The sequence below is a fragment of the Scophthalmus maximus genome, chromosome 12 (assembly GCF_022379125.1).
Source record: "Scophthalmus maximus strain ysfricsl-2021 chromosome 12, ASM2237912v1, whole genome shotgun sequence".
Lineage (NCBI taxonomy): Eukaryota > Metazoa > Chordata > Actinopteri > Pleuronectiformes > Scophthalmidae > Scophthalmus > Scophthalmus maximus.
The window spans coordinates 22,308,165-22,331,936 of record NC_061526.1 but is presented as its reverse complement, the minus strand read 5'-3'; the positions used below and the strand labels follow the sequence as shown (position 1 = coordinate 22,331,936).

Below are 23,772 nucleotides of genomic sequence, written 5' to 3'. Positions count from 1 at the left end.
CCCAAAAAAAAACAAAAGAGAGAAAGATTAACAATAATATTTATATAGATATGTACAAATAATACTGTACAAGAGCAATGAAGGAAGGAATAACAAGAATGATCTGAATTCAGCAGTGGAGTGTAATATGAGAGGAATCAATACACACAGTCATGTGTCATAAACGTTGGAACGGCTACAAAAAAAACACAAAGTTGAAGAGCTGGACTGAATCTGGACTGTGCTCATACTGTGTACCGGCTGCATTCAACCGCTCGCTCTCTTTTCTGAGGCTCACGTGCACACACGCATTTTGCAAACCCCCCCCCCCCCCCCCCCCCCCAAAAAAAAACTGTCAGTCAGGCAAATACATTCACGTTCGGGGTAAAACCCCATTCACTCCGATTTCAACACAGACACACCTGGACTGGCTAAGATTTAACCACCTGTAGTGGCTTGTATGGCTTGAACAGCGTCACTCTGGGTGCTTTTTTTTGCACATCATGTGTCTGCAGCACACACACACGCACGCATGCACGCGCACTCGCGCACACACACACACACACACACACTGCCTCTATGGATGTGAGTCCACCGCGCAAAGGAGCACATAGGGAGCGGGCGGACTCCATCCATAGTCCAGCGATTTGTAGTTCGTCATCGTGTGTTTAATCGTCCTCTCATTGTGCGTCCGCGGTCCCTCAGTCCATTTTAGGCTAAAGTGCTGCAGAGAGGAGGAAATTCAATTTGACAAAAAATGTGTCTATTAGTGGATCGGGGGGGGGGGATTCCTCAATTTCTTGAGCTGCAGCAACAAACAGCAAAGGAAACATTCGCTCGACTACGACATAAGGGATGCAAGAGTTTTGAGACAGTCTGCTCAGACGTGAGGCCGATATGTCTTGACAAAAAAATGACATCCCGCGTGCTTTTGACTGCTTGTGCAGTCCGCCACTAGGGTTTTCGAATGTCTGCCCAGGAAAATTCCCACGCGAATCAATATTCCACATCTGGAACTGGAGAAGAAAAACACATATCCAGGGTTTGACGTCAGTCCATCAGTTCTCCGGGGGGTTTTCAAGCGTCCGGCTACCAGTTGCAGTGTTTTTTGAGTAGCGTGAGGACCTTGCGGCCCAGACTCGCCTTCCACGGCTTGACGAAGCTCTTCATGTTGACCAGCAGGCGGCCCTGCTTGCGGTCCGAGTGTCCGGCCACCAGGTACTCCACCCCTGAGAAATTAGATCGAAGGTCAAGGACACTCTTACCTAGTCCTTTCCTAAGCAACCATGGCATTGTAGTTTTTTTTGTTGTTGTGTGAAATATGTCTGACCTGGGTTGAGGATGGGGCAAGTGCAGCCCCGTGCGGTCCAGGACTCGGGGTAAAGGGTGACTCGACTTTGCAGTATCTTCACCTTGGTGGTCTGACTGAGCACCTTCTGAACTTTGACCTCCACCTCGGCGTGGGAGCCCTTATCGTGGGCCGACAGCACTTTCACCTTCAGCACTAAAGAGTCGGGGAGATGAGGTTAACAGAGCCGGTCGAAGAAGGCCGACATTAGAACAACAGCCCCCTAGGACCCAGACTATAGCCAAACCAAAATGTACGGTTTATATCGGAGTTCGGAAGTGAAACCCAGCCGAAGTACAGCGTGTGAGGATGCTCGAGTTCTTACCGTATGCATAATTCATGGTGCAGAAGAGTTTACTGTTGGTCAGCGCTTGCTCTTTGCACTCACACTTCTCTGCAGGGGACAAACACAGACGGATAGATTTAATATTTGTAACATAACTTGATGTTGCGTGTGTGTGTGTGTTTGTTTGTGTGTGTGTGTGTGTGTGTGTGTGTATGTGTGTGTGTGTGGTCTCAGATAATGTACGTAGCATCCTAAGAATGCAAGTCCAGCGAGGAATGTGCCTATGAAAGGTGCAGTTACATGGTGGTGGGGGGTCGAAAAGAAGTGACACTTGGACGCACACACACACACACACACACACACACACACACACCTTTGTTCCATGTCCTTCTAAGGTCCTATCAAGACTTTCATTACTTAACCGTTAATGCTTGGTCACTGGACTGTGGAGGGGGATGAATAACACACACACACACACACACACACACACACACACACACACAAACACACACACACACACACACACACACACTCCCCCTGTCTCACCTGAGTAGTGGAGGGCAGAGAAGAGTTCGTCGGGTCTGAAGATACTGACCGGCTCACTGGAGTTTCCCTCCAAGTTGTGCAGGTCCAGATCAGAGCTGCACACAAATACATGACGACACTACATCACGCACGTGAGAAAGTACGCATGTAAATCTGTTTTCTATTTTTCATTGTACTCACCCAAACATACAGTCTCCAGTGAAGGGATCGCAGTCTCCCGCGCAGTCACACGGGCGGCAGCCGTACTCGTGGAAGCCCCAGTATCCCACCATGCACCTGTCGCAGTGGGCGCCGCCGACCCCCGGCTTGCAGATGCAGTTTCCGTTGGAGGGGTCGCAGGGCGAGCCGTCAGCCAGGTGGAAGGCCATGGAGCCCAAGGGGTGACAGTTGCATGCTGGGAAAGAAAGAAAATTGATCAACACAAATTATGAAGGTATCTACCTGGGAAGAAAAAGTCAAAATTCAGGCAAGTAGTGATTCCCCTTTTTTTGTGACAGGAAGGAACAAATCATCATGAATGTCTGTACAGTGTGTTTTAAAGGAGAAAGTGCAGCACTGAGTCCAAAGGGCTTTTCTGCGCTGAGAGTTTGCTGACCTGCATATTTCCAATTTATCACCGCGACAGGTGATAAATTTGAGTTTATTAGTATTTGTGCGTCTCCCATTGTTGCCGGAGCTCGTAACACAAAGGCCTCTCTCTTCTCCTTATCGGACGGCTCTCTCCCTCCCTAGTGTCCCCTCTAATTGTTTGCTGATAGGGTGTTCTTTAAACAACCTCCAAAAACAATATACTACACACACCCACCCATGTTTCCAGGAACAGTCTGTGAAAACTACTGTCTGCTGTCTATTCCACTGTTGTGAGCACCGAGACCCCTGCAGCACTGCAGGAGGACGTGTCCTGTCTCCCCCATAAACCTTGTCCCTATCTCGGGGGGCAGACAGGGAGGGAGGGAGGACGGGGGGGGGGGGGGGGGGGGGGGGGGCGCGGTGAAGGACGGGCAGAAGACGAGGAGAGAGAAAACATAGAAGGGGAGTTGTTTGGAGTCATTTCTCATCTGGTCAATGATGCTTGAAGCATGACTGGCAGTTAATGACTGTAACTGCTTACTGCCCTTACAAAGTATGTACAACTTCATAGACTGTATTATTTATTTTGGCATCATTTTTCAGGGGGTTATATGGTTCTATCCTATTTCCCAAAACTATAATAACATATAGAAGTTTCCAAGTTGCAGGAGGAAGTCGCATTTGCGCTTCCAACGTTTATCTTCTGCACCATGAACGCATCTTCGACCGGTGAGGGCTGATGTCTCATCAACTCTCCCGAGCTCCAGACAACTTATCGCGACGGTCATCTACCGCAGCAATAAAGATAAGGGAAACTTCGTCATGCGAGCGAACGGTACGATGTCAATAAAATCATAAAGATCTCACACTCAAAGACACGGACGTACGGGAAACTGGACACACACCAAACACTATAAGGCGAGATTTTCCTTTATAGACAAGAGCTTTGAGTGTGTGTTTGTGTATATGTGTGTGTAATCGGCCCTACTGTATCTATGCCATTGTTTAGTGAGCAGCCTCCGCACGTTAATAATTAGCAGAGATTAGGAGCCACTGCCTCAGTTCCATGCAAAGCCAGAACACGTGCGACGGTGTGAGCGTCTTTACATATCTGCGTGAGAATTTATGGGGGTCACCACACACACACACACACACGAACGCTCACGCACGCATACTCCCTCCTCCCGCGTGTAAACATGTGTGTATAGGTAAGAAAGCTGTCAGCCTCGACAATGAAAAACCTCCGGAGCGTGAGCTGGGACATGACTGGACACCTGCCCGGACAACCACAAAAAAAACCACGCGGGGCAGATAACAAACTTCAAAACCACCAGACACCCGCCGAACCCCAAACATATACTGTAACTTTCCCCCTCCGCTGTGTGCGAGCTTGCGCGGCGCTTGACTGAGAGTGTTTTCTTTCCCCGGCCCCTCGGGAGACTGGTATGAAAAAAATGTTCCTCACGACGGAGGGAAATTCCTCCACTGTCAGCGTGCGGCTCACATCGGGATTTCACAAACCGCGCGCCGTCGTCTCAGGGGGCTTCTCTCCGAGAGCACGCCGTCGCTCCTCGCTCTCCCTCCATCAATCAGCCGTCAGCGAGGAATATAACATAAAAGGTGGTGGGATGGGGCCGCAAAATGAATCCCATACGTCTTCTTGGGAAGTAAATTGCAGAGTTGGACTCAGAGATAATGATGCATGTTGGAGCGGTCGTGAGGAGGTCGGGAGCAACGCGCTTATATGAAAAATTGAAATAGCGACCAGGACGATGGAATTTTAAGAACATTCTCGATCCTGTGATGTTCGAGATGTGTCACTCACAACCCCAACATTTTTTTTTTGCAAGACTCCGGTTACAAAAGGTGAAGAGACATTTCTGAGATCATGCGAAAGCGCTGGATTGAACTCGTGTTCAATTTCACATTATAGTTATGCGGGCAAATTGCTCTCAGACTCCACCGGGATGCCAAGACCCTGTCGTTTTTAGTGACACGCACAACGAGACGGTGACCACCAAATGTGCCGTATCGCTCCCGACGTGTGTATTCATCTCGGGTTTGATCATGTTTCGGCTGTAACGGATCTTTTAATGTGATGAAGAAGAAGAAGAAGAAGAAAGAAACCAAAGACATGACAACACCCCGACTCGGAGTGATGGCGTTGGGCTTCTGGCCAACATATTCTCTCCCCCTCCCCGAGGGTGTTTTTCAACGGTCTGGTGTAATTTGACAGTTTTGAATCCAATGCCATTTGTACAAGAACACACACGCGAGCCCCCACACACACTTACACACAAACTCTGGTAATCACGCGCGAGTCCGGCATACCAGCAGCAGGACTGCGCTCACTGGGTCAAATCTGAGAGATAATCGGAGGGAGAATGTAGCCGCTGTCGTGTTTACCGATGACTATCTCGTGTTTACTTGAAGACTCTCCTCATCACCGGAGGGCAGCAGGCCGCTCGACCCACACACACACACCCACACACACACACACACACACATACAGTTACAACCGCTACCTGTGATTGTCCCCCCGAAGCGACTCGGAGCTCTGAGTCACGTATGAAAAATGGCAAAACAAGAAAAAAGCAGAGATGGACAAGCGGGGGGGGGGGGGGGTGTTCGAGCTTTAAATCGAGGCGAAGGAATGCCGCCATCTGATGATTAACTATGGTGTAAAAACCTTGAATGGAGCCTGCTGTCTCACGCACACACACACACACACACACGGAGAGCCAGGTGCCCATCAGGGAATCAGTGCTATCCAGCACGTCCCGGCTTGTGATCTCCGTCCTTGGCATTCCTGAGGGGGGGGGGATAATGAGAGCGCCGTGTGTACGACGAGGTCGATATTTTGATTCACGTTTTTGTCAACACTGACGTGATTCATCGTCCTCGCCAAAAATGTAACGGCGCGTTCTACCTTTCAGGGTGTGGGGATGACGCCGCATCTAATGTTCACCAGTGAAATTCCTGAAGGCGCCCCCGTGTGAAGGGACAACAACATTTCTGGGGCCCCTCGATGTGAGACCTGACTGACAGGCGCCTTACGTTTGCAGGAGTCGGGGGCGGTCTGCGGCCGCTGGGCGTCCCGGTAGAAGCCGGCCTTGCACCTCTGACACTGGCGTCCCTCCGTGTTGTGCAGACAGTCGCACGCGCCGCCGCTGCGCTGGCCGGACTCGCGCCACGCCGACCAATCGAAGCGGCAGCTCCGGGCGTGTCCGTTGCACTTGCACTCTGCGGGGGGCGAGAGGGGAGGAAAAGACGGTTGAACGTGAAGCACTGATTGACTGAATTCAGTTATTTGGATTAGACAAATATTTGGACTAAAAAGGAATATCAGGAGTATCAAACAGTCACCGCCTGCAGACGTTTGTCTTACTTTCACCACAACATATCTACCGAATCATACACGGTATCTTCTCCAAAGTTTCCCTGGATGTGGTGATCAGTGATCGTTTGGATCATACTGAAAAAACACAGGCCAGAGGCAGAGACGCTGATTATGCAATGATTATGATTATGATTATGATAGGAGCGGTCCCAGAAGTTTTTTATGGCCGTTTTGAGGCTTGACACAATTATGATGCTGTGTTTTTCCGGGGGTCTCTATGGCAACCGATGGCAATTTAATCGTAACGTAGCTTCTGTCCTCCCACGAAGGAACGTTGAAGAACTTCGTAGTTGCTTTTTACACCTTGACACGGCTACAACCTCTTCCACCTTAACGTCTCTTACCATCTCCCTCTCTTTTCCGTAAATATTTAAATCTGGGCTTGGATATCAGGCTTTGCTCAACATGTGCTTTCCATGTTGTTCCTGTCTTTCTTGTTTGCTTGTTCTTCGCCGTTCAGATTGACATCTCACGCCACAATTTATTCACCTGTCACGGTCACAATCACCTGAAACTACCTGGACACGTGAAGGGCAACACCAAGCACTCAAAGAGCGGGGTTTCGACTCACTCCGACATTCGTGCGGCGCCCCCGTCAACCCGTCAGCCGGCTGCCACGGCCGGTCGTTGTGGAGCGGAGCGCAGAGCTCGCAGTGATCACCTGCAGTGTTGTGTCTGCACACACACTTCCCATGGACCTGAGGGAGGGAGAGAGAGAGTGGAGGAGAGAGAGAGAGAGAGAGAGAGAGAGAGAGAGAGAGAGAGAGAGGGACAGAGAGCCTCATTAGCGATAGGAAGTGTGATAGACAACGGTAGAAGGATGGAAGGAACAAAGAGGTCAGTGTGATGGAGAGGACAGTCTCCCGGGTGAGGACAAGCTGTGAGGGGAAGACTTTACTCCTCTGGATTTCACTCTCACTCTCCATCTCTCTGCCCCCCCCCCCCCCCCCCCCTTCCTCTCCATTTCCTCTGGATTTGCTCGTTTCCTCTTGTTCCATCTCTTCTCCCGTCCTCCCTCGCTCGAAATTAGTGAATTAGTGGGATTGATTGTTTGGCTTCATCACTGGAAACAAGAACGGGCCTCTGCTCTGAAAAGCCTGTGTGTGTGTGTGTGTGTGTGTGTGTGTGTGTGTGTGTGTGTGTGTCTATGGGGAGAGTGCAAGTATGCAGCGCTCAGAGCACAATAACAATCTCCTTGTCATTCCTCCGAGTCGGAATGCCATGCATGCTGGATAATGATTGAGGGAGGGGGGGCGGGAATGAGGCATCTGAGGAAGCTCTTTATTTGTTTGCGTTACACCGTGCAACTGTAATGTAGGACACATAATTATACAATGATTACAGAGGTAGACACACACACTACTCACACACACACCGGCGCGTAGAAAATGGACAAAAACACACAGATTCTTGCATTCGTTTCCCACGGTGTGTGTGTGTGTGTGTGATGTGTCACCAACTGCTGAATGGCTCCGATTCACACACAAACACGGCGGCGCTGTGGAATTAAACACATCCACATGCTGTAGATGGTACGGCCATAAACATGTCCTCCGCCTGAACTGACCCAGATCGGTTGCGGACGCGGTATGGATGTGAACGCACACACACACACACACACATGCACGCACTCCGTTTCGATCACACTAATGGGGGGGGGGCAATTGCATAAGTGAGAGGTCCTGGCAAAGTAGGGGGCAGCAGACCTAATGACACATAAAAAAAAAAAAGACAAAGTAATTCATGAGACAGTCCAGAGTGGAGGCAAAGGAGGGGCACGGAAAAAGAAAAAGAAGAAGAAAAAAAGACGGACAGGGAGGAAGGGGAAAAGGCCGGGAAGCATCTGGCTCGGGTCCAGACAGCTGGTATTTCAACCCATTTCACATGTTTACCATAACGTGATACGGAACAATTAACACATGTACACAGTGAGCGCTGCACACACGCAACCGTGTCCAGTCGGCCAGTCAGACGACTGATATGGGAGCTGCTGCTGCTGAGGGTCGATGGATTATTCCAGTATAGGGTACTGTATATATATATATATATATATATATCCATTTTAGACAGTGTCCCGTTGCACGAAAGGTGCCTTTCAAACTCAGATTTGTGATCTTAAAAGAGGACATCTGATGACGTCGTCAGAGCTCTTTTCTTAGCCTTAAAAAAAAACCAGTGACGTCACAGGCTGAGCAGTAATAAGGATGCGTTCAGACGGACGCTCATTTGAATGGAGACGGTCACAAAAAGAAAAATCACATTCATGCCAGGCAGCCTCCCTTCTGGAATGGTCTGTGTGTTTCTTCTGTTTACCTCGCAACCGTTGTGGTGGAAGATTAAATGATATCTTTTCCAGACTTGTAAATCCTATGTGTGATTGTTACCCTTCCGAGCAGCCTTTTAAAACGCACCCTTAACAACACGCACGCACGCACCGCCACCAACGCAGCCCCCTGCACTGCGGTGTCCGAATCCCTGCAAACTATGAATAGCAATCTGACATTTTATGTGTAATATCTGCGTGTGTGGAGCTGTAGAGAGGGAGAAAGTGAGTGAGCACGACAAATACATAATGAAGAAGAAAAAATTAAATAAAAACAATGGGAGAGAAAAGCAAAAAACAAACAAACAAGAAACCACACACAAACATCCTGGCTAGTGGGGTAATTGCTGCAAATGCTGTAGTGGCCTGGTCCTGGATGTTATTACGTGTGTGTGTGTGTGTGTGTGTTGGCTTTGTGGCTAACTAACAGACAGTGTAATCACCCTGAACCGCAAAACCCCATGTGGGGGTCCAGGGGCGCAAAACGACAACAACGACAACAACAAACTAAACCGACCCCTTCATTCCCGCTCGGCGTCTGGGCAGTAATGACACGACGCATCAGGGCGACTTTCACCGCTGATTACACACACGCGCACACACACACACACACACACACACACACACACACACACGACCTCAGTCCTAGACAAAACATTGCACGCTCAAGCACACACACAGCAGACCAAACAAAGAAAACCGACTGTGCGTATATGGAATAATATGTTAAGTGTATATAAAAACTGCTTTGGGAGGTCACACAAGTTTATAAAAAGCCCCCCTGTCCGCTTAACCACACACACACACACACACACACACACACACACACACACGCCCGCCCTTCCCCTACCCCCTGACAGCGATCGCGTATCTCTGCCCCCATCTCCCGTCTTGTGCTGCGGCTCTGCCTTGTTTGGGTTTTACCAGAAAACAGTGGCTCTGGGTCGCAACAGAGACACGAAAACAAGCCGCTGATAGGCGGATAGGGAAAGGCCGCTTATATAACGCGAGCGCGTGTTTACCGAGCGCTCCCGGCACGCGGCAGGACGGCGCTCCGGCGGCCTGAGGTAACGTCGCGAGGGCCGGTCCAGAAGGGATTTGCCGTAACGGATGCAGTCAAACTAACCAATAATATGTAACGCTTGATTCCAAAGCGTTGTATGTCTTATTACCTTTCCGCCGGCGTGCAGAGAGGAGTTTCGCAGTCCTGCGGTCTAAAGTAAGTCGTCCAGAGGATTTTCTTCCCTCAAAAGAAGGAAATCCTCCTGAAAAAAAAATAGAAAAGAAAGAACTCGCAGCAGAGCCACTCGGAATTCCTTGGCACGGAAAGAGGGAGATTTAACGATTCAAAAGACTTGTGTCCGGTAAACCGGCTGTCGGCAAAGCTTCGTTACGACAACACCGGCATCCGCAGAGAAAGAAAACACACGTGTATATATATATATATATACATATATATATATACACGAATCGTCTCGTTCGTGACACGTGACATGCCGGACGGTTTCGTGTCGGCGGGAGGGGAACGAGCGGAATCTGGGCTAATCTGTCCAAATGTCTCAGCTTATATAAATCGTGAAGGAAACTCCTCGTCCACTCTCACTCCCCCCCCCCCCCCCCCCCCCGTCGAGCTTCGTTGATTGCAGCGAGAAAACAGACGCCACGGCTTCAAAGTCATCCCAGCGTTTGTGGAGATGGCCGCGATAAGAGTGTTGTTCACACCTTTATCAACACACACACACACACACACACATCAACACCGTGATTAATCCCATGGCTGAATCAATATCTCCATCTCCTGGGTTTTTCTTTATCAGCAGGAAAAGCTGCTGTTTATCTGACCAGACGGAGCCGGAGGGAACAGCGGGAGCAGGCGAAGGAAAAGCTTTGGTCTGTTCCAAAGACGAGGGCCAACACAAAGTGAAGGAGCCATTTGGAATCGAGCCAGTAATCTTGATTTTCCCTTGAAACAAGTGAAAAAGGACCTGCCCATGGGGAGGGATTACTTCATGATGATTTTCAAAATATATACTGTACGTGTAGAATGTTAAGAGACATCCGACTGGATGCGTCAGAATAACGTGTCTCACCACGTGGTTGGTGCGGTCCCGGATGGGCTGGTATCCCGTTGCGGGGACGCACTGCTCGGCGTGCCCGTTGCAGAAGCAGCTCCCCTTCACGATCAGGTCGTAGATGGCAAAGTGTTGGGTCGGGAGAGCCTCGCCGCGCTCGGCGGCGGCGGCGGCGCGGTCTTTGGCCCGGCAGGGACACGGCTGGCGCTTCAGCAGCCGGACGCGCACGTTGGTCACCCTCAGCTGCTGCTGGCCCTCCGTCCCGAACGGGTCCAGGGACTCCCACCTCGGGAGCGTTCGGTAGATCACCTGCGGGCCGAGAGAGACAGACACCTGAGATCGGTCCCGATCGCAATTTAGGTTCACTCGTACCAGCCTTTTGCAACTTGGGAACGTGAAGATTGAACTTAAGTCTTATACAGTGTACACAATATATTCGAGATACCGCCCACCCCTAGTTTATGTCGCAAATTACCAAAAAAAAAAAAAGAATTGTTAAATTCTTAATAGCATAAAAGAGCAGAGGAGACTCTTTTTACAGCATCACAACATCATGGTTTAAAGAGATTACCACAGATGTGTTTGCCGAATCCGTTTCACTGATTCTGCTCATGTCACGACATCCGTCATGTTAACGGGGGTTTTGTTCTGGTGCCCTTTGTGCAGTAAACTATGTGACCTTCCGTTGACAACATCCTCACATGACCACGAGGGCGCTGGGTGTCCTTAAATCAGTACAGCCAACCTTTCTATCCCCCCCTTGTCTCTCTCTCTCTCTCTCTCTCTCTCTCTCTCTCTCTCTCTCTCTCTTTACCCTGTCTGGTCCCTGGACATCCTTCAAATTGAAGATCCCTTTGTGGTGCTTCCCATCGCCATGGCGACCACTGCCACTGGCAACCAACACCGCTGCTGTTGTCCAGGGTGAAGAAGTTGGTGTCTGCCCCGGCTCTCGCTGTGAGAGAAATGTGTGTTTGCAGTGTCTCTTTACAAAAAAATAAAGTGTGTGTTGTCGTTGCCGCTGGCTAGCTGTGACCGATATCATTGGATGAGCAGTGTGTGTGTGTGTGTGTGTGTGTGTGTGAGTTTAAGTGTGTTTGAGTGAGTGTTTTCTTTGGTCGAAGGCTTTGGTCGAGATGTAAGCAAAAGCCTCCATGCGGCTCCCTGATTGGCTGGATGACTGGCCGAGACCGTAATGGGAGGAGCGCTATTAATTTCCCCCCGTTGTTGGAAGAGGTCACGGGGTCACAGCATTGTGGTCCGCAATTAAGAGAACACGCCAAATAGGAACGAGGGGGCGCCCGGTCCGCGGGAGAGCACAGAGAGAGCGGGGGCCCGGACAAAAGACGCCGGGGACGGAGATGCAGCTTCACATAACTCAGGGGCGGACAAAAGACCTGCGACAGCCCGGCGACACCACGGTAACACCAGCGCTCACACACAACCTCACTGCCGCGCACACACACACACACACACACACACACTTTTACACAACGCAAATTCCACAAGGGGCCTATCTGGCAGCTCTTTCATACACACAGTGTCTCACAGGTTTCCCTTTGAATGTGGGGACTAAATATTAGTGTTCATTAATATGCAGATGACACCCATGTGTATGTTCATCTATGTCCTGAGTCTTTACAGGGTTTCAGGGGGGCCCAGCAAAATGAAACAGCTTGTCCGAGTTCATTTTGAATCTGAAAAAGTAATCGTAGCACAAATTTGTTTTTAAAAAAGTGTATATAAATGAATATAAAATTGGGGTCGGAATTAGCCAATTTTCACCGTTTTCAAATTTGGATGTTCTCTTGCGCATGAATATCATGCAATACATGTATATCTTGCCATTCCACTGTTGGCGGGGAACTCAGCATTGCATTAGCATTGGCTCAGGAGAATAGAGCGGGTCGTCCACTAATCGGAAGGTTGGTGATTCGATGCCCAAAGTATCCTGGGGCCAGATACAGAACCAAACATTTGGCCAGATGATGTACCAATCGGTGTGAGTGTGTGTAGTAGAGAGGTGCTATGTACGTTACAGGTGCTGTATGAATTTGGAAAGACAAGAAATCCTATACGCAGGATATTACTAAAAGTTATTTTACAATGTTTTACATGAGGTTTGTATCTGACGTTGGAGTGTGAGTCAACTTTTACTTTTTTACTCTATAATGCCATCGTTTCCTCTCCCCCTGAGGCAGTGGGTTCACTGTGGGCCATGTGTCCTCTCATAATCTTTTCTTCCTGTTTCGGGGACTGAAAAATAAAGTAAGTCTGGCTTTCGCAGGCCTAATTCCATCAAAGCACTGTGGACTGTAATCTGGTAAACAGGCACAATGGGCATTGATGGAAGGAGAAAGACAGAGAGAGGGAAACACAGAAAGAGAGAGGGGGGGGGGGGGGGTGGGTGTCTAGCCAACAGGACCAACATCCATCAGGGCAACGGCACTTCCTTCCCAGGCCAACAGAAGGAGAGCCGACTGTATGTGTTTATCTGAAAGGGCATGAAGGAGAGAGTGTGTGTGTGTGTGTGTGTGTGTGCGAGCTCAAGGAACTGTGGAAAAAAGAAAGAAAATGTGTGTGTGTGTGTGTGTGTGTGTGTGTGTGTTGGCTGGTCTGCCTCACTCTCTTCCCTAAGGAGGTCAGTCTCTACAACAAACACTTGCATTCTTCCAGTCCAGCTGACCTCATAAATAAGACAAGAAGTCCCAGACACACACACACACACACACACACACACACACACCACCTTGTCCCCCCACATTACAGGTGAAACATGAAAAGCCTTTCAGCTTTCAAGAGATGACACGCTTTCATGTTTGCAGGAGAAACACGAGAGGCAGAAAGCGGAGAATACCTGCTGCACCGCGGTCGCTCCCAGCTTTTTCCCACACGCATGCGGGCGAGACGTTAAATCAAGTGAGAAGTCAGCAGGTGACGTGAGAAATAGATTTATGACGCAAGTTCACGCTGCAAAAAATGATCGTCAAGTAAAGACGAATCGTGTTGTGTTGATTGGTTTTTACAATAGACTGAGAAGTCCGATGTTAAGTCCTCGTTTGTCTGAGGAATGATGAAGATCAGTACGCCTTGTCGTGGCCTTGCACATGCCGCCGACCGTTCCGACTGTAGATGTAGGTTACGTACGATCGCAACAGAAAACACACACACACACAGGAGCAGCAGACAGTGTGAACAGCTGAGCTGCAGCAGCCGGTCTGTCAGAGCGCTACTTGACCTCTGCTAACCCCTGGGTCATCAGCTGAGGGGTGAGAGGGCGAAGGTCGTGCTCCTGGCACAGAAGCTGACATGTGGAGTCAGAAGGAGACAGAAAAGGGAAAACGAGTTGCCGCTTTTCACACCTTTGTTTAGAGCTTCCATTTGTTTCAGCGACTCAAATGGAAGAATTTTATTATTTTCTTTGTCATACACAGCGGTGAACGGAATATCTTTGGGCCTTGAACTCTCGGAAATTGCGACTGGCAGATTCATCGATAGCCGCATACCACCCGTGACACCTACAAGCCAAGAATTTAGTTGGACGGGCGAAAAACGCAGCAGGAGAGAAGATTTATGATCCCGCAGCAGAACAAGTCCAGGACAGCTGTCAGAAAAAGGCGTCTCCCCCCCCCACCTCCACGTAAACGAGGGGGCGACAACACGCATTACACATGAGAGCGCTCCAGGGAGCATGTGCCTCCACACACACACACACACACATGCACACACAGACAGACAGACACACACACACACACACACACACATCTGCAGAGCAGCTCCCGACATCACAAACACACCGTTTCCATTAAAGATCAGTGGACTTCAGGAAGCCCTCTCGTGCTACAGTCAAAGTACGCCTGTTAGACACTCACTCATGCACATACACACACACACACACTCACAGCTTCCCCCTTATCGACAGAACTGAATTAGTTCCAGGGGAAGGAGCAATGATGAGACAGGGGTGCACTTTAAAAGTCGGAAAAAAAGCACGAGCGTCTGTCGGCCCCCCAGTGTGTGTGTGTGTGTGTGTGTGTGTGTGTGTGTGTGTGTGTGGGGTACGACGCCGGCCTCCTTGTTACACCTGTGTTAGCCTGCTTCTGAGTGACCTGACTGTGTTTTTGCTGAGAGAGAAAACTTCATCAGCCAGAAGACACAGTCTGAATGGTGATGGAAGCCAGTTGGGATGTTTACTGCTGCTGCTGCTGTCAAATCATTTCAGAGGCATTGGCGAGTTTTAATCTGTGTTTTGGGGAGAAAAGTGCAGCAGGTATTGCTTAGTGGGTTACACCGCTGACCTTGGTACAAAAGGTCAAGGTTCGATTCCAGGTCATCCCAGTGTGGGCCCGTAGGCAAGGTCCTCGATGATTGGACAAAAGCATCAGCAAAATGAAAATTTGTGTATTTTACACATGGTACTTCATCTTTATGTACTTTACATGTGACATTGTTTTTATTTACTCCTACTTCTGTCTTCTCTTTCGAGTGTCACGAGTGTCCCTCCTAGATGTTTAGCCACAGACAACTTGAGTGCAACTAGGGATGATTGTGGCAGCTCTTCCTCCGAGGTTTCCTTTCATTTCTCTACTACCGTCTCTAATGGAGGCATGAAATAAAAGTCCCAGAGTTGAGTTCAAGTTCGAGTATCGACTGCGCCTTGGGCGGCTGCTCTGTCAAAAAACACAACGCGATGAAAGCGACTGATGTGGCGGATCTGATTCTCTTTACGCTCCAGCCAAACAAACATGCCGGGATTCGCTGCATTATGTTATGTGTCAATACAGAGAAGACAATCAAGCGGCACCATCAGACGAGGAAATACCAAACTCATTATTGAACGTCGACTTTCATCCTGCATGAAATGTGTCTTTGTCTGATGCCGGGTGAACTCCAGCGACAATACAGATGATTCAAAATACTTTGAATGGTGACTGTCGTTGGAGGATCTAAGAATAGAAAAGTGTTATACACTGTACACACTGATTCTAATGACATTTAATATGATAAGACAAAGACCCACCTCTCCCCGGTTGCAGGGATACGCCCCTGAGTATTTGGACGTGCAGGTGGCCCCGTCCCGGCCCGCTCCCGCCTTTCCTTCCTCCAGCCCGAAGGCGTGGCTGCAGTTGCCGGCGTAGTACTGCAGCATCCTCCACGTCCGGCCAAAGTCCTGCGACCGCTCCAGGGTCATGGCCGCCGGCCGCGGCGAGCGGAACACGACGATGAGGTGCGTGAAGTAGAACTCGGCCTCCAGGTCCAGCTGCACCGTCTCGGACTCCGCCCCCTCGGCCGACTGCCACCAGGTGTTCGGGTGACGGAAGGAGGAGTCGGACATGGCCCCGGCCAGGTGGGACAGGAGCGGCAGGCCGGCGTTGCACTTGGCGCACTTGGCGGCGCCGCAGGCCAGGTTGGCGTCGGGGTCGGCGTACGAGCAGTAGAGCTCGGTGCCGTTGTTGCCGCACACGGTCTGCGTCAGGACCCGGCGGCCCAGGGCCAAGTTGCCCATGCGGGGGTTGCAGGCCCGGCTCTCGCAGCGAGGAGCCACGCCTGCGCGAAACATCTCCGCCGACAGACCTGGATGGATGGAGAGGGGAAGAAAAAAAGGAAAAGAGAAAGAGATGTTTACACATGTACTTGGCAAATAAGGGCTGCGGTGACATAACAGCTTTTCTGGAGAAAACAAGGTGTCGGGTGGGTACGGCAAAGGTGTAGCACTCATCATACCTCAGCTTAAAGGGTCAGTCCACCCAAATGACGATTTTTGTTTTTGTTTTGTTCGCCCAGATTTTGAGATAACCCAGGCTTGTCTGAGCTTTCTCAGAGACACTGATGCTTCAGATTTCACTGTGTCATCAGTTACAGTTTCCCCCAGTAGAGAGAAACATGAAGTTAAAGAGGAGAAATACGTGTCAGAGAAAAGATTTCTCAAGGATCCTGGAACGACTGGAAACCAAAACTATATTCACACAAGACTAGATAACGGTAGAGATAAACAGAAACCCTATTTTAAAGTCTACATCAAAACACCAAAAAAAATTTGACCACATTAACCAATGAAAAACCTCTTGTTGAGCAGCATTCAATGACCTACTTTGACAACCCCCCCCCCCCCCAGGGATTTCAATTTCTTCCTTTTTAGGTATTTGTAGAAGCTTCCTGAACAGACACACCTGAATCTGAAGTCAACCAAGCGTGTGTGTGTGTGTGTGTGTGCGTGCATGTGTGTGTGTGACAGTGCGTGGACAGGAATAAGGGTGACTCAGTGTGTGTACTCAAGTCAAGTGATTTAGCTCGATCGGAAGCGTTATGCAAAAAGGGGATAATGGAGGCATTGTGCACCTGCCCCGCCGCAGCCTGCAGCCGGGCCGTGGACTCTGACTCAGATAAAAAGTTTGGCAGCTCAAGAGGAGGATGAGCAACATTTCAGCCAGACGCCTCCCAGACGCTTCGCAACCTCCAACCCCGGGGGCCATAGTGTCATCTTCCACAACCTTCGTTGCCTTTTCACGCCAAAAAGACCTCACATGCAGACTCCATATTAAAACTTGAAGAGGCTGAATTAATTTCAAATGGAATCTTGGCTGGGAGTTCATGCTCAATTGCATAACTGCCTAAAGGTGAGGAGGTCATGAGAGGAAGGCTGAAAGCTTTTAATCTGTCATATTCATTCTTGCATTGTGTTAAGTAGCGCTGTATTACCTAAAATGATATGGAATTATGTTACATCAAACTATTTTTCTATTTACAGGAACTTAAGATCCCTAATTTGGAAACCACTGATATAGATGTATGTAGAATTTAAACAAAAAAATCACAACTATTATGTTTTTCAATACCAAACTTCCAGTGACATCGGTGAAAGTGAGCAACAATGACACTCACACTTATGCTCTATTGTTCTGTTTCCCGGCAAGAGGTTAATGTGGGAAGCAGCTGAAGTAATATTCAAGGTAATTATTCTAAAATAAACTCAAAAAACTTTTCAAGTATGTGTCAGAAATCCGAAAGTAGCACAACTCTTAACAGCCAGAGGTTAAATTGTCTCCAAGTGTAGTGAGTTCTCCACTGGTGCACTTGTCCCTGAGCAGCAGCAGTAACAATAACTGATGGGGATGATTAAAAATGAATAATAACAAACACACACTGACCTGAATCTGACAACAAGGCCAGAGTGATCACAAACAAAACCAACATATCTCCTTGAGTCGGGAATAATCCAACAATGCGAGAGAAGATGGAGACCAGGAGGAAAGTAGCTGGAGTTAAATAATCAAAGAAAAAAAATGTTGTTGTTGTTTTTTTGTTTTTTTAAAGTGCGCACGTTCAAATCCAGTGTGGACTTTCTCTTTCACTCAGCTGAGATCCAACCAGGCGATGGGAGCTCGGGCGCAGGGAGAGACCGCGGCATGATGCGGCCGGACGGAGCGCGGGGTCCCGCGGTGGCAGCGGAGGAGCCGAGGAGGAGGCGGCGGAGAGGTCGGGTCTGCCCAGCTCGTCTGCTGCTCCGGCAGCCGCAGTGTGTTTCATTTCCCCCGCAGTATAACGTGTGTGTGTGTGTGTGTGTGAGAGAGAGAGAGCACCGCACCGCACCGCGCCGCGCCGCACCGCAGATCTGTGCGCGTCTGCGGGAGCGCGGAGCGACGCGGAGGTTGGAGTGCAGTGACAGCTCCGCCCCGCCTCCGACTTAAAGCAACATTCCACTCCGGTGCCGCGGATGGAGCGCGCCGCCTGATCCGACCAACATGAGGGCCGCGGACCCACCCGGGGGCGCTCTGTGCGAGCAGGTCAGGGAGTCCGGCAGGATGTATAGGAAACGACCGACAGCACACGCGGCAGGATTAAATGTGTCCAATGAGGAGGTTTTCACTCCATCCAACAGCCCAGACTCAACGCACCTTCTCTGTTGGGACAAGTGTGGCACTTGAAGGGGGCAGTGAGCGATCTTTGGAGATACCTCGGGCAGGGGCTGCAGCACCAAATTCTGGACCCTACGCCGCAACTCTGATGCTGAGGAATTTATGATACTGTGTGTGTGTGTGTGTGTGTGTTTTAATAGTAACTATCTAGCTAACCCCGATTGTATGCAGGTGGTAAAAGTTACAGTTAGCTAGCTAGCTAGCAATAGCAGCTGTGTCGATCTCAGCTAGGTGACTGCTAGCTAGCTGTGGTAGTGGGAGTTTCCTAATAGCTAGCTCACCTGTATTTTGAAAGAAATGAATCAAGGGTTTGTTTTTCAACACGTAACTTGAAAAAAAAAAATCAAATGACTTTAATCTGCAAAGTAATTTGAAGTACATGAGTCCGGATAATCGGTAAAAGTACAAGTAGAGGTTCATTCTTTTAACATGTTGTGTAGGAGCAGTAAAGACAAGCAGTGTGTAAGTAGTTTCCACATCTGCTTGACGTACAATGTGTTTTTTTAAATTACTGGCAGCATTGCTAAGTTCTTTCCCTATGTTCTCATCACGGTGACTATGAGTTACTCACTCCAATACAAGCAGTGGAGTAAAAACCCTAAGTATTCAAGTACTTTTGACCAGTGGTCATGTTAAAACCAGAGGTCAAAGGGACCCCCTGTACCGACCACGTGGAGCCTGATGAAAAGCTGATGTGGGGCGTAAATGAGCGCTCATATCCACATTTCTGACTAATTGGCTTTGGGGGTGAAGAAATTGCACAGACACAAAGTGATGCTGACACACTTTGAATTACGCCAATTGGCTGCTCGGCTGAACACCGGGGCCGCCGCCTTTTGTTGACGGCATTGTTGGTGTCCGCGCACAAGAACCGGGTGGAAATACGCAAGCTGTTTTAATTCCACTCGAACCATCTGTTTCCCAACAATGGCTGCTGTAGAAACGAGGAGCGGGACAAGGAATAAAGGAACACAGGAGCAATTTTATGCTTTTAAAAACAAAGCTCCACACCTCTCAGATTTATATCGTCAATGACAAACTTACAGTTTGTGTTCCAGCCTTGCATGGACAATGTGAGACATGAGTGTGCAGGCTGCACTGCAGGCGCCCCTGTGCTCAGTGACGGTCAAATAAATAAATACAAAAATTATAATAAAAAGAAGCATTTCTGGTCGGAAATGGTTGCCGGAGGACTTGTTTCTTTCTGCTCGGGAACACTCTTCGGGCCGAGCTCCACCGAACACAGCGTGGCACTGGCTTCCTCTGTCTGCGGTGTAATCGGACCATGACCTGCTTTCTGTGCATCTGACCCGTGTCCAATAAGCACTGGGCCAAATGAAACTATCTCACCTGTTCACTTTTGTTTCCGTCCGTCCCGATTCACTTCGCCGCAGCGCCCCGCTCTCTTTGCGAGGGGAGAAACCTTAATTCTCTTTCTCAGAGAGTCACAACTGTTTGAAACAGACACAGCGTTTCCAGACGTGATGCTCGGCTAAGCTCCACCTGCCATTTCTCTGAAGTCATTGTTTTTAAAGTATTCATGGTCATTTTCCATGTCTCTGTGGTTGTTTTTTGTCCGCTTATCAAAGTTTTTTGATGTGTTTTTGGTCAATTTGTAGTAGTTTTTCTTCAACTCTTACAAGTTTCGGTCCACCTGTGTTCATCTTTCATCTCTTCACCATTGTGTTTCATGTCATTTTGGTCTTTTCAAAAAATCTTTATACCCAAACTCGACTGGCCGGCGGGATCAATCTTCTTATCTTACTCTTGGCAAGAAAGCGAATCAGCGAGTCTCCTGACATGTTGAATTATTCCTCCAGGCAGGTATGATGTTTGCCATGTTACACGATCTTAGTGTAGCGTGTCAGCAGCTGACACCTGCTGCTACATTCGGTGATAATCCATCCCCTAGTTTTGTTGAGACATTTCAAATCTGGGACAAATGTTTGCCTGTCATTTTGTGTCTTTTTATGGTCATTTTGTGTCTCTTTGTGGTCATTTTGTGTCTTTTTGTAGCCATCGTTCATCTATTTGTGTCCAGTTTGTGTCTCTTTGTGGTTGCTGACACCCCTCGGTTCACTTCTGGCCCCCTGCTCTCGACATACACCCACACACAAACGCCTTATCATCATGCTGTAACTGACACAAGCGGCGACTGACTGATGGATCGGTTAATAATGCCAGAAGGAGAGGGAAGAAAAATGAAGACTCAGTGATGTAAGGACACAAGTATTTCAGACATGCAGAGAAAGTGCCAGTGCAATTTCAGAGGAATTTACCGAAAGGACCCAGCCCTTTACTGTAGGAAGTCAAATGTTGCTTTTATTCAAAGTATCGGGTTTGAACACGTCCGATGCTTTAGTAACAGCCAAATACTTCACGGCAGAAAAATGAGTGAAATTTTCAGACTGCTTGTGCCTGAGAGAAAAAAATGTGTCCAGACAGAGCCGACACCGACCCAGATATGACACTCATTACACTTTTTTTTGCTCTAAAACAGTTCAGAGTGTTCAATTTCTGAGTATTAAATTGTTCATAATTGAGGTCATTAAATTTAAATATTCTATAGGTATTCTATATGTAGTAAAACCTATTATATATTTTACATATCACAGTATACATTATTAGATATTGTTATGATCCAAGAAGGAAGAATGAATATCATAAGGTTGTATTTATATAAGGTCATTTCAACCTGCTTAGTTAATCTACTAAACTAATTTAATAATCAACTGATTGTTTCAGCTCTACTTGTACATAAATATATTTTCACAAGTTTATTCTATATACCATATGTGTTCTATAAGCTTATATTTTATATATTTAGTAATTGGTATTTTTTGTTTTACTATATTTTTCAGAAAAGACTGTTTATAGAGGATTTTTAAAACGGTTGTCCGCCGCGGCCACTAGGTGGCAGTGTGTAGGAACACGAGCACTCGCCGGAGGTCAGAGGGTTCTACTTCCTGTCCGGCGGCAAAGCGTGTTCTGGTTCTGGTTTGCGAAGCGCTAACGTTTCAACGACGATAAGAAAGAAAACAGCAGACTTACGACTCGCACTACGCATTTGAAGTAAACAAACCATGGTGAGTATGTTCTACCAACGATAACTAAAAGCTCGTTTGGTATTTGACGGTGTTGTTTTTTGTTATTACGGCGCAATGGTAGTAGCCTGTTAGCTAGTTCGCGTTAGCTTTGTTAGCTTCTCTTTGAAAACTTCGACCAAATGAATGAAGCCATGAAATGTTTCCACACAACCCGCATAATATGTAACGTTTGTGTATCTAAATTGACAATGAAATATGTATTCATTACACTATCTTATTTAAAGTGAAGTTACTATTTTGTCTTGAGTTTGCCGCGAAAGAGAGAAACCGCCACACCAGACTCCATTCAAATATCGTATAATTTAGCGAGCATATACTTATCGGCCCTACTGAACAGAAACCAACAGAATCGCATTTAATATCATTTAGAATTTGATTATTTAACATTCTTTTAATGCCGAATTTACTGGTTTGACGTCAGATATCAATACATGGTTATATGGTTTTCATTTGGCATATGTTGATGATTGCTGCAACGAAGTGGCAGATTTTGTAACCAGGTCTTATCTAACATAGCCAAAGTTTAAAGTGTTTATACACTAAACGTCACCATCTTGTTTTTCCATCCAGAGTTTACCTCTCAACCCAAAGCCCTTCCTGAATGGCCTGACAGGCAAACCGGTGATGGTGAAGCTGAAGTGGGGGATGGAGTACAAGGGCTACCTGGTGTCTGTGGACGGATACATGAACATGCAGGTGAGCTGCAGTCGGTACTGAGCAGGAAACACCACGGCAATGCTTCAAGATAAAGGTTATCTACCGCTGCCATCATGCATGCATGTATATGTGCATCATAATAAAGTTAATTATCATTGGTTTTGCTAAATTATACCTAATTATATAACTATAAAATCATCTAAGACTATGAAGCAGTCACAGATAAATCAAAAACAAAATGTTCTTAAAGGAACAATGCAATTGTTGGGTTTTCCTAGTTGGGCTTCAGTGATTATATGAAAACTCTCCAATCCGACTATCATCTTTGTTTGGCGATTATATAATTCGTCAATGTTTTCATCATCCCTAACTGTACCCGTCACTTCAGTGAAAATTTCTGAACGACCCTTTTGCGCGATGTTTATTTTATTTGTTTGGGATGTTTATTTAACTAGCACGACGTAAAAAAACACAAATGACAGAGTGCTTCATTTAAAAAAGACCACAGCATACATACAAAAACGTGTACATGACAAATAAATAATAATAAATGTATCGGTAGTATGCAGAAAGGTTGTTAAAAATGGAGCTACCAGTAAACCGTAAACATTGTCTCTTTATATATTTTTATATGTATATATTTTTCCCTATTTCTGTGCCTTTTGGGTGAGCACCCATTACACTGTGAAGACACTTGGGTTGAGCGTGCCTGTTTTTGTTATATGAAAAAAACCCCAATAATAAAGTCGGCGGTGGTTTAAAAGATGGCCGCTCACTGTGACTGCTCGCCATCATCGACGTGTTTGAATGTTTTCCCCCGACAGCTGGCAAACACGGAAGAGTACGTGGACGGTGCACTGGCAGGTCACCTCGGCGAAGTGCTCGTCAGGTACGTGTCGAGACTGCAAACTAAAAAACACACCTATTAATTTTATATTACGTAACTCCTTGAGCAAGGGATTATTTTTTATTAATTACATATTTTCAACAGTTTATCTATATGAGGTCAGATTAAGAGTGTTATTTTGAAGAGACCTTGCCAAGAAAGATTCACATTGCGGCAAATTAGTCCAGATATGCAGCAGCACAATGGAAGCTCAGGATCAGATTGGAAAATGAAAATATGGACTTCTGTCCATTCCGTGTTGACAGGTGTGTTTCGTCCCCCACAGGTGCAACAACGTTTTGTACATCCGAGGTGTAGAAGAAGAAGAGGAGGACGGAGAGATGAGGGAGTGATGCCGGTGTCTGAGTGCGACTGTACCTCGTGTAGTTGATGTGTTTGTGTTTTCACCATGTGAAACATATGAACCTTTTTTTTCTGGGGGTTGTTGTTTTTCAAGGTGTTTTTGAAAACCTTTTTTTTTTTTTACTGTATATGAGACCAATTTTTATGTTGTGACATTGTGATACAGACGCAATAAAGTGATTATTGTACCATTTCTTAAACTTGATTTAGATTTTTTTCTGTGTAACTGTGTGTTTAAATCTCTATAATATTGACTAACTGAACTAATCATTTGTTTTCCCTTTGGTTACGTTGAGACATTATTCCAGCTGCTTTTAATCAA

The 23,772-nt window shown here is 47.5% G+C and overlaps 2 protein-coding genes across 2 annotated transcripts; one reads left to right on the top strand and one right to left on the bottom strand.

Moving 5' to 3' along the window:
* Window positions 1–21: 21 nt before the first annotated feature.
* On the bottom strand, window positions 22–18,159 carry ntn4 (netrin 4). Its single transcript, XM_035611569.2, has 10 exons — window positions 17,670–18,159; window positions 15,542–16,095; window positions 10,543–10,833; window positions 6,701–6,827; window positions 5,787–5,972; window positions 2,340–2,553; window positions 2,160–2,254; window positions 1,653–1,721; window positions 1,310–1,483; window positions 22–1,208 (listed from the first exon to the last, which is right to left on the bottom strand). Exons 1-10 carry the CDS (start codon window positions 17,713–17,715, stop codon window positions 1,069–1,071), a joined length of 1,896 nt encoding a protein of 631 aa, XP_035467462.1. The 5' UTR covers window positions 17,716–18,159; the 3' UTR covers window positions 22–1,068.
* Window positions 18,160–21,365: 3,206 nt separating this feature from the next.
* snrpf (small nuclear ribonucleoprotein polypeptide F) lies at window positions 21,366–23,643 on the top strand. The gene is made up of 4 exons (XM_035611576.2): window positions 21,366–21,523; window positions 22,115–22,240; window positions 23,026–23,090; window positions 23,374–23,643. Exons 1-4 carry the CDS (start codon window positions 21,521–21,523, stop codon window positions 23,438–23,440), a joined length of 261 nt encoding a protein of 86 aa, XP_035467469.1. The 5' UTR covers window positions 21,366–21,520; the 3' UTR covers window positions 23,441–23,643.
* The last annotated feature ends 129 nt before the right edge of the window (window positions 23,644–23,772 follow it).